This window comes from Belonocnema kinseyi, chromosome 3, assembly GCF_010883055.1.
Source record: "Belonocnema kinseyi isolate 2016_QV_RU_SX_M_011 chromosome 3, B_treatae_v1, whole genome shotgun sequence".
In the NCBI taxonomy this organism is placed as follows: Eukaryota; Metazoa; Arthropoda; class Insecta; order Hymenoptera; family Cynipidae; genus Belonocnema; species Belonocnema kinseyi.
The window spans coordinates 139574100-139585190 of NC_046659.1; the positions used below are offsets into that span (position 1 = coordinate 139574100).

The following is an 11091-nucleotide window of genomic DNA, read 5'->3' on the forward strand; positions in this document are numbered from 1 at the left end:
TTTCGTCAAATTCCTTTTTGTTTAAAAAAATTTTTTTTTATTATTCTGTATTGTTATAAAACTAATGGAAATTTATATTTTTTAAGTTAAAATTTAACTATTAAGAAATTATTTTATTTGGTTACAAAAATTATCTCTTTAATTTAAAATTAAATTATTTTATTTTTGGTTAAAAATTTCTCTTTTTAAGTTAAAAATTCATATTTTGGGTCAAAAATTTGTCTCTCATGGTAGAAAATTAATCTTCTTCGTGTAAACTGAAACTATCTGGTTAAAAATTAACATTTTTTTTTTAATAGAAATAATTTTTGAAATTCAACTCGAATTTCGAAAGCATAAAATAAAAAATACGAGACTTACTTCAATTAGTTCTCCTTCTCGACTCGGTTGGCTCGTGGTCCATTTTAGGGCACCCCAGAGTGCAAGAGGCAACAACCAAGCATACAAAAATATGCAAGTGGCCGCCCCCGAAACCAGATGAAATTTGTACTGCCAATGATACTTTCCCGTGTTCGCAGTTTGAAGATAATTCGTTATATTTCCACTTATGGCTATCGAAAAAACTAATGTCACACATATCCAAAATGGCCCATAGAGATCGGGATTTGGCTCAATGTGCGTTTTTAAATAATTATCAGTTCCATGTGGAATCATCGATCTCTTAATTCTCTCGACCACGTCCTGTGTATTGACATTGAAGAATTTTTGGTAATATTCTACGGACCAAAAACTGCGCTGTTTCGGTTCTGCAAACAAAATTTGTTCACTGTATAAAAAAAAAAAAAAAAAAAACCCGAGGAAATTTCCGTTCCGTAGCGAAAAAATTTCCTTTTAAGGGCATGTGACACAGCTAAATACCTATATTACCGACCTCACTTTTTCGATTCACTGAATGTTTTTTTGAACCTAAGAACTTTTTTTGTAAATAAAATATCGAGCTAAAACTTTGGAAGATTTATTAGAGTGCAATAAAGTACGTTTAGGTACTGCATTTTGGTAAGAACTTCAGTGAAAATTATTTCATCTTTTTTCTGAACCTCAACATTTTTTGAACGTTCGAACTTTTTTTATACATAAAATATCGGTCTCAAACTTTCAAAAATGCAAGAGCCGAAAGAAAACTACGTTTAAATACAAAGCTTAATAATAAAAGATGTAAAAAAATATATTTCAACAATCAATTCCAACGGCATCAGTCGGTAACGTTGTACACGAAAATACGAAACCTGACGGCCACTACACGAGGCTTTAGAGAGTTCGTATTTTCGTGTAGAACGTTACCAGCTGATGCCGTTGGAATTGATTGTTGGAACATATTTTTTTACATCTATTATTATTAAGCTTTGTACTTAAACGTAGTTTTCTTTCGGCTCTTGCATCTCTTAAAGTTTGAGACCGATATTTTCTGTATAAAAAAAGTTCGAACGTTCAAAAAATGTTGAGGTTCAGAAAAAAGATGAAATAATTTTCAGTGAAGTTCCTAGAAAATGCAGTACCTAAACGTACTTTATTGTGCTCTAATACATTTCCCAAAGTTTCAGCTCGATATTTTATTTACAAAAAAAGTACTTAGGTTCAAAAAAACCTTCAGTGAACGGAAAAAGTGAGGTCGGTAATGTAGGTATTTAGCTGTGTCACATGCCCTTAAGGAAACTCAAAATTTACGGATTTCCGGTAAATTTAGGTTTATTTCAAACCTTGGACTCATTTTAGAGATCGAAAATAGTGTCATAAATTTTAAAAAATAGTGTTATAAAATTGTTCAAGTATTAAGAATAAACTTCAATATTTGTTTAAATTTAGTCTATAAATTATTCTCTTTTTTATTATAATCCCATTTTCTCATTCTTCCGCACCATTGAAAATTATTCATTTTTTTGTGTGGAAAAATCAACTATGAGGTTGAAATGTCCTTTAAAAATTCAAAATTTTGTTGAAAATCAATTCTTTTAGGCAAAAAATAATCCGCTTGATTGAAAATTTATTGCTTGGATTGAAATTTAGTGTTTATTATTGAAAGTTAATTATTTTTACTGAAAATTTAACTATTCAATTTCGAATTCCGTTATTTTGTTAAAAAGGTTTCTTTTTTTGGTTAAAAAATTCATCTGTAAGGTTGAAAATTCAACAATTCGGTTAAAAATTCAGTTGTTTGGTTAAAGATTAATTATATTTATTTAAACTTTAATTCTTTTCTCAAAAATCGAACCATTTTGTTGAAATTAATTTTTTGTATTTCTTGAAAATTCCTTTAAAAATTAAAAATTTGCTTCGAAATCCGTGTATTTTGTTAAAAAACATTATCTTTTGCCAGAAAATTAATCGGTTTGGTTGGTTGAAAATTCAATTATTCTTTATTTCTTTTCTCAGAAATGTAATTATTTTGTTGATAAAACTTTATTTCTTTGTTCAAAAATGTAACAATTTTGTTGAAATTCATTTTTTGTACATGTTGAAAATTCTTTCAAAAATTAAAAATTTGGTTGAAAATTCGTGTATTTTGTTAAAAAAAACATTCTTTTATGTCAGAAAAATAATCTGTTTGGTTGAAAATGTATTACTGTAATTGAAAATTAGTTTTTGTTATTGAAAATTAATTAATTTTACTGACAATATAACTATTCAATTTTTTGTCGTAAATTTACCTTTTTTTAAGATGTTTAATCTTCTTTATTGAAAATGTACCTATTTTGTCGAAAATTCCGTTATTTTGTTAAAAAGGTGCCTTTTTTTTGGTAAAAAATGCATCTTTAAGGTTGCGAATTCCACTATTCTTTATTTCTTTTCTCAATAATATAACTGTTTTCTTGCTAAAACTTCATTTCTCTGTTGAAAAATGTAACCATTTTGTTGAAATTCATTTTTTGTATTTGTTGAAAATTCTTTTAAAAACTTGGTTCATAATCCGTGTTTTTGGTTGAAAAACATTCTTTTTTTGCCAGGAAATTAATCTGTTTGATTGAAAATTCATTGCTTCGGCTAATAATTAGTTTTTATTATTGAAAATTAATTATTTTGACTGAAAATTTAACTATTTCATTTTTTTTCGAAAATTGATCTTTTTTTGATAGACTTCTTATTTTAATTTAAATTAAATTTGAATAAATAAATTTCATCTTTTAGGTTGACAATTCAACTATTTTTATAAAAATTATTTTCTGTTTTTGTTAAAGATTTATTATTTTAATCAAAACTTCATTTCTTTGTTTTCAAATTTTACTATTTTGTTGAATATTCGTTATTATTTTTGGTTGAACGTGATTTCGTTAACTGAAAATTGAACTATTTCATGTTTGGTTTAACATTTCTCTTTTTTAATAAAAATTCTGCTATTAGGTTAAAAATTTCTGTATTTTGTTCAAACTTTGGTAGAAAATCCAGTTTTTAGTATGTTAAAAATTAATTTTTTTCTTAAAAATTCTTCTTTCTTAATTACATCCATCTGTTTTTATTTTTTATTTAAAAATTTTTTTTAAACATAAACTAATACATTTTTCGTTAAAAATTAATCTTTTTAGATATAAAATTCAACTTCTTAGTTGAAAATTGAACTACTTTCTTAAAACGACAATTTCTTGGTTAAATATTCATAATTTTAATAAAAAATTCTCCTTTTATTGTAAACAATTATTTTTTAACTGAAAATTTAACTATTCTGTTGAAAATTCAACAATTTAGTATAAAAATCAAATATTTGGTAAAAAATTAAACTGCTATATGGAAAATACGTGTTTTTTTTTATTGAAAATTATTTCACCTTAATAATAATTTACCTCCTCCACTTTTGGTTCAAAATTCATTTTTTTTGTATAAAAATTAGACTATTTAGTTAAAAATATTAGAAACAAAAAATGTATTAAATAAAAATTAATAAAAACATTGAGTTCAGTATTTTTAGTTGAAAAATCTACTACTAGGTTTCTCGTTAAAAAGTCATATTTTTTGTTAAAAATTGGATTATTTTGTTGAAAATTAAAAGATTTTTTAAAAATTCATACTTCTTGGTGGAAATTTAACTGTTATATCGAAAATTCGCTTTTTTGGCTTCAAAATTCAACAATTTAGCATAAAATTCAACTATTTAGGATATAACTCAACAATTTGGTATACAATTTAACTGTTATGTAGACAATTCTTTTTTTAATTGAAAATTAATTCTCCTGAATGCAAATTTATCTTTTCCATTTTTTATTAAAAATTTATCATTTTTTTTTAATTCCACTATTTAGATAAAAAATTTGATCCATTCTTCAATATATTGAATTATAAAGCATTGCCAATTTTTTAAATTTCGCCTTTTTGGTAGAAAAATAATGTGCGTATTTTATTTAAAAATGTATCTTTTTTTAGTAGAAAATGAATTTTTTGTTGGAAACTCATTATTTTATTTTAAAATTACTATTTTAATTGTTTGTTAAAAACAATTTTTTAAATGGAAACTTAACTATTTTGTTGAAAAATAAAGTTATTGGTTGTAAATAAGCATTTGTGGTTGAAAATTTATTTATTTTGTTGAAAATTCGACTGAAAAAATCATCTTTTTCTGTAAAAAAATCACCTTTTTGGTCAAAAATACAATTGCTGCATTAAAAATTAATCTATTCCAATCAAATATTAAATTTTCTCTATAAAATCCAGATTTTCTGATTAAAAATTTAATTATTTTGTGAAAAATTCTTATTTTGACCACAAAATTTAGCAATTTGTCGAAAAGTTTAACTATTTTCTTAAAAATTGAACTGAAAGGTTGTAAATTAACATTTTAATTGAAAATTCATATTCTCCGGTTAAAAATTAAAATGTTTTATTGAAAATTTGTCTTTTGGCTTCATAATTCAATTCAACAATTTGTTTGAAAATTCAGAAATTTGGCACAAAACTAAACTGTTATACTGAATTTTTTTAATTAACTCTGCTCAATGAAAATTCAACTACTCGATTTTTAGATACAAATTTAGCTTTTTTGGTTTAAAAATTCAACTATTTAGTTTTAAAAATTAAAAAATTTTGCTACAAAATTAACGCTTTTGGTTCAAAATATACGTATTTTGTTAAGAATTCATATTTTTCGGCAGAAAATAAATTTTTGTTGTTAAAATTGCAACTCGTTGGTTGAAAATTAGTCTTTTTTATTATGGATTCATGTATTATATTTAAAATTCATTTTTGTCCGATAAATTCGATCAATTTTGCTTAAAAATTGATTTTTTTTTATTTAAAAATTCAACTATTTAGGTTAAAAAAAATTTTAACGGAAAAAGGTATAAACTAAAAATTAATCAAATAAAATCTGGACTAGCATCACATCTATTTAACAAAATAAAAAATTATTCTTCTTGAATGAAAATTCGTCTTTTTTCTCCCTTCCAAATCAAAGAAAAAGTTTAAAATAAAAAATTACCCTCTTCTATTTAAAGAAAAAGATTAAAAATAAAAAGTTCTCCACTTCAACTCAATAAAAATTCTAAGAAAAAAATTACCTTATTGAAATTCAGAAAAAATAAAAAACCAACACTTCCAAACCACTTAAAATATGAAAATAAAAAATTCCCTTTTCCAAATCCGAAAACGATGGAATATAAAAAATTATTTTCTTAAACTCAATAGAAATCTTTCAAACGAAAAAATGTCCCGGTTCCAATTTTTAAAAAATTACCTTTCCTCCTTTGCAACTCTATAAAAAAGTTAAAAATAAAAAAATTACCTCTTGCAATTCAGAAAAAAATTAGAAAATTAAAATGTCCACCTTTCCTGCTCGATAAAAATCTTAAAGACGAAGATATTTCCCTGTTCTAATTCAGAAAAAAAAGAAATGTTACATTTTCTCCCTTCCAAATCAATGAAAAAGTTTAAAATAAAAAATTACCCTGTTCTTCTTTAGAAAAAAGATTAAAAAGAAAAAGTTCTCCACTTCAACTCAATACAAATTCTAAGAATAAAAAATTACCCTATTGAAATTCAGTACAAATAAAAAACAAAAACTTCCCAACCTCTAAAAATATGAAGAAAAAAAATTCCCTTTTCCAAATCCGAAAAAGATGGAATATAAAATATTATTTTCTTAAACTCAATAGAAATTTTAAAAATTAAAAAAAGTTCCTCTTCCAATTTACGAAAAAAAGTCCCTGTTCCAATTTTAAAAAAATTACTTCTTATCCTTTCCAACTTTATAAAAAAGTGAATATAAAATTAACCTCTTGCAATTCAGAAAAAAAGTTTTAAAAAAAGAGTTTTGTACCTTCGACTCAATAGAAGTGTTAAAAATTACCAATTACCCTCTTAAAAATCAGAAAAATTAAAAGCTCTTCCACATCAATAGAAATATTAGAACTAAAAAACTTCCCTCTTCCAATTCGGGAAAAAACTAAAAATAAACAATTCTTCCCTAAAATCTTAAAAATAAAAAAAAAACTATCCCCTCCTAATTCATAAAAAAATTTAAATCCTAAATTTCCTCCCTCGCTATTCAACAACAAAATAAAAAACTTATCTTCCAATTTAGTAAAAAGGTAACAAAGAAAAAGTTCTGCATTTCAACTCAATAAAAATGCTAAATATAAAAATCTTCCTCTTAAAATTCAGAAAAATTTGTAAACCAAAATGTCCTCCCTTCCATATAAAAAAAAAATATTGAAAATAAAAGATTTTCCTCTTCCAATTCAGAAAAAAAAAAAAATTTGATCCAACAGACTAAAAAAATACCCGTTTCCAATTCAGAAAAAAAAATAGATTAAATACTGAATTTGTCTCCCTTCCAACTCAATAAAAACACTAAAAATAAACAATTATCCTCTTAAAATTCAGATCTATTAAAAAAATCAAAACGTAGTTCTTTCCACTTCAATGAAAATATTAAAATTTCCCTCTTCCAATTAAAAAAAAAATTGGAAATAAAACAATTCTTACCTTCAACTTAATAAAAAATTTCAAAAGGAAAATATTGAATTTTCCAATTCAGAGAGAAATAAATAACAACAATTGAACCCCTTCGCAAATTCAATCAAAGTTCTGATAACAAAAAGGGCCTCTTATAATTCAGAAAATCATGAAACCCAAAATTTGCGCCCTACTAAATCGAGAAAAGTTTTAAAAGTAAAAAAAATGTTCTTCTTACAATTCATAAAATATTGGAAATCTAAATTTCCTCCTCTAAGTTTAAAAATGAGGACCTACAATGGAATCTAACTTGACAACAAATAAATTCCCTGTCATTTCCCGGGGAATTCTTAGTGTTAAGTTGATTTTTAGGTTAGGTTAGATTAAAACATTTCTGTAACTTCATCGAGTGCTTGATTCAATCTTAATTATCAGCAAACATAATTAAATAATTTTTTTTCTTGAATTTTGATCTAAGATTTGTCATAAATTTAGCAGAAACTCCCACAATAAAGAATAGAACATTCAATAATTTTCGTTCAAAAAAAAAAAATTTTAATTAAAGCGAAAAGGTAAACAATAAATCGTTATTTTGGGGACTAAAATAGTTTATCAAAACTTATAACGTGAAATAAATATAAAATAGCGAAAGCAAAAATCCTAACCTTCTGCACTGGGCATGCCCTGGAGGTCTTGAACCATTCCAATTCCAGTAGGATCATTTGCGAAATTACCAAAAGGTTGATGACCGGAAGTTCCGATATCTAATTGTGCTTGACCAGTTCCACCTGATCTATGAATCGGCGAATAATCTTGAAAAGATATAAATTGCGCGTCTGGAGGATCTTTCCTGTCGCCTTCCATGTTTGCTTGTCAGTTGTCTTGACTTGTCTGCTCGTTTTGACAAGTGCCACCTGTCACTTTAGAAAAACAAATGCGCATGCGTCATGGAGAAGATGCATGTCGCTCCATCTTTTTCGTATTTCTCTTAGTGATGTCTTGGCAAGATGTCGGCACGCCGAGGGTCAATCAATGATACCACATGCATGGGTCGAATCTTTATATTTTTAATAATTTCAAAAGAAATCAATTTTCACCATAAGAAGCCATCGATAAATTACATAACACATTTTTTTATTCTTTTTGTTCAGTGTTTCAAATACTATTAGCTGTCAACAAATCTAAAAAATTTAAAAAAAAAAGACAAATGTAATTAACGCCGTCATTTTTACCGCGCTCACAGATGAAGAATGTGCAAATTAAATTCTATATAATGGAATAAAGTTTTCATTTTTAATCTTAAAAAATGAACAATTTTCAATTTTAAATCTTCAAATTTAAAAAAATTTTAAATATTGAATGTTGTATTGTAAATCTTCAAAATTGAATTGCATGTTCAAAAAAGAAAGAAGCGTTCAAAATTAAATCATTTTAAATTATAAACATTTCAAATTAATGAATCTGCAGCTGTAAAGCTTAAAAATGTAAGAATCTTAAATTTAAACTAAATAATTATATATTTTCCAAAATGTAAGAATTTTCAATAATAAATCTTTAAAATTGTAGATTTTTGAATTGTAAATAATTAAAATTGAAGTTTTGTTAATTTTGACAATTTACAGTAAAAAATTAGGTTGGATTAATGTTTCTTCAATTAAAAACTCTATAATTCTTATGATTAACATTTAAAATTTCCTAAATTCGGAAGATTTAGAATTTAAAATATTGAATTTCGATCTTCAAAATCATTTAGATTTAATAAGAATTTTGATTTACCCATCTTTAAAATTAAAGTATCTTCTATTGCAAATCCAAAAATCAAAAGAATTTCTAATTCCAAAACCATTAAAATTGTAGAATTTCCAATTCTAAATTAAAATAATTGAACTATTACGAAAAAAGTTTAAAAATTTTATATCTTTAAAACATAAATCTGCAAGATTTTATCATTTTCAATTCTATATTATCAAAATTGAAGTATTTCGAAAAAAAAATTTAAATTGCATACGTTTAAAATGTAAATCTGTGAAGTTGAATAATTTTCTAAATTTTCCAAATTCTAGAATTTTCAATCCTTACTCTTTTAAATTATAGATCTTTGAATTGCAAACCATTAAAATTGAAGAATTTTCAATTGTAAATTAAAAAATTGAATGATTGAAAATTTTATAATTGTCAATTCCTTATTCTCAAAATTGAAATGTTTAGAAAAAGTGTTTAAAATCTAAATCGAGAAAATTGAATAATTTTCTATTCTACATTTTCTTCAACATCCTAGAATTTTTAATTGTAAGTCCTTAAAAATGTAGTTTTTTGAATTGTAAATATTTATAATTAAAGATTTTTTAACTGCAAAAATTCGCAATTGAAAATTATGAAATTTTGACATTTTTCAATTGAAAGTTTATAATTCTACTAATTTACATCTGAAATTTCTTCAATTTGGTATATTTAAAATAAAAAGTTTTTACGTTGGTTCTTCAAATTCATCTAGATTTAAAAAGAATTTTTTTTATTTATACATTTTGAAAATTGACGGATTTTTAATTTGCGAATCTTATAAATAGAAAATTAAAAATTTAATGGCTTAAAAATTGAATAATGTTTAAATATAATTTAAAAAAATTGAACTATTTCAAAAAACTTTAAAAATTTTATGTCTTTAAAATATAAATCTTTAAAATTTTATGATGTTTAATTCCATATTTTCAAAATTGAAATATTTTGAAAGAACGTTTAAAATTACATACGATGATTAAAAATTATGCAATTTTTAAAATGCTCAATTGAAAATTCGTCATTCAGATAATTTACATCTGAAATTTCTTCAATTTTGAAGATTTAGAATTTAAAATTTTGATTTTGATCTTGAAAATCATCCGTATTCGAGGATTTAGATTTATACATCTTCAAAATTGACGAATTCAAAATTGCAACTTTTAAAAATGGAAAAATTTTAAATTGTAAATATTCAAAATTCGAGAATTTTCAATTATAAATTTTCAAAAATACTTTAAAAATTAGATATATTTTCAATGTAAATCTAGAAAATTGAAAATGTTCCTTTTTATTTTTTCAAAGTTCTAGAATTTTTAATTGTAACCATTTTAAATTGTAGAATTTCAAATCTTTAAAATTATAAACTTTGAAAGTTTAGAATTAGCATTATCCAATTTTCAAGTTTTTTAATAAAAATTCTGTAATTAAGATGATTTACATTTGAAACTTCTTTAATTTGGAATACTTCAATTTCGAATATCTTGACTTTTGCTCTTAAAAATATTCCAAATTGCAGGATTTTTCATTAAAATATTATTAATTCTGATGGTTTATTTCTGAAATTTTTTTAATTTGGAAGATTTAGAATTAAAAAATCTTTACTTTTGATCATAAAAGATCAAGATTTAAGGATTTTGATTTATTCATGTTTAAAATTGACGAATTTTCGATTAAAACTCTTGAAAATGGAAAATTTTTAACTTGAAAATTTTCACAATTGAACTATTCAAAAATCATAAAAATTACGGACCTGAAAAATATACATTAAAAAAATTGAATAATTTTCAATTCTATATTTTAAAAATTAAACTTTTTCAAACAAATGTTTAAAATTACATTGTTCTTCTAAAATATAAATCTTGAAAATAGAATAGTCTTCCTTTCTGTATTTTCCAATTTCTAGAATTTGTAATTCTAACTCTTTCCCAATGTAGAAGTTTGAAAGCTTAAATTCTTACCTTTGAAAATTTACAGTTAAAGTTACGTAAATTTTGAGTTTTTTTTAATTGAAAATTTTGCATTTCTGATGATTTGAATTTGAAATTTCCTAAATTTAGAAGATATTTCGAATTGAAAAATCTTGATTTTTATTCTTTAATATTATTCAAACTAAAAATATTTTGATTAAAATTAATTAATTTATACAGTTTTAAATTGAAAAGCTATTCATTTTTTAAATCTTCAAAATTGAACTATTTTTCCGCAGCTAATACTTCCCTTCCCAAACTTCCCTTACTCCCCAACTACACACCCACATTTCTCATTATTTTTCCTACTTACGTCCAGTTTTACTCAATTCCCCCACTTCATCTCACACCCCATTTTCTCTCACCATCCGGCTTTTCCTTCCCTCATTTCCTCCACTTTACCATTCCTCATTTCGCCTAGTTAATCAACTTTCATTCCCCCCACTTCCCTTAATATTCCCGTCCCTCA

At 24.0% G+C, this 11091-nt stretch overlaps 1 protein-coding gene across 1 annotated transcript in view; it reads right to left on the bottom strand.

Annotated features, from left to right (window-relative positions):
• The window catches only part of LOC117169676 (protein YIPF1), a 27413-nt gene extending 19631 nt beyond the window's left edge, over window positions 1-7782 (bottom strand). The window contains exons 1-2 of the mRNA XM_033356160.1: window positions 7542-7782; window positions 361-746 (exon numbers count right to left, since the gene is read on the bottom strand). Of these exons, the coding sequence (XP_033212051.1) occupies window positions 361-746; window positions 7542-7740 (585 nt within the window). The 5' untranslated portion in view covers window positions 7741-7782. The remainder of the gene's footprint in view (window positions 1-360; window positions 747-7541) is intronic.
• Between the last annotated feature and the right edge of the window lie 3309 nt (window positions 7783-11091).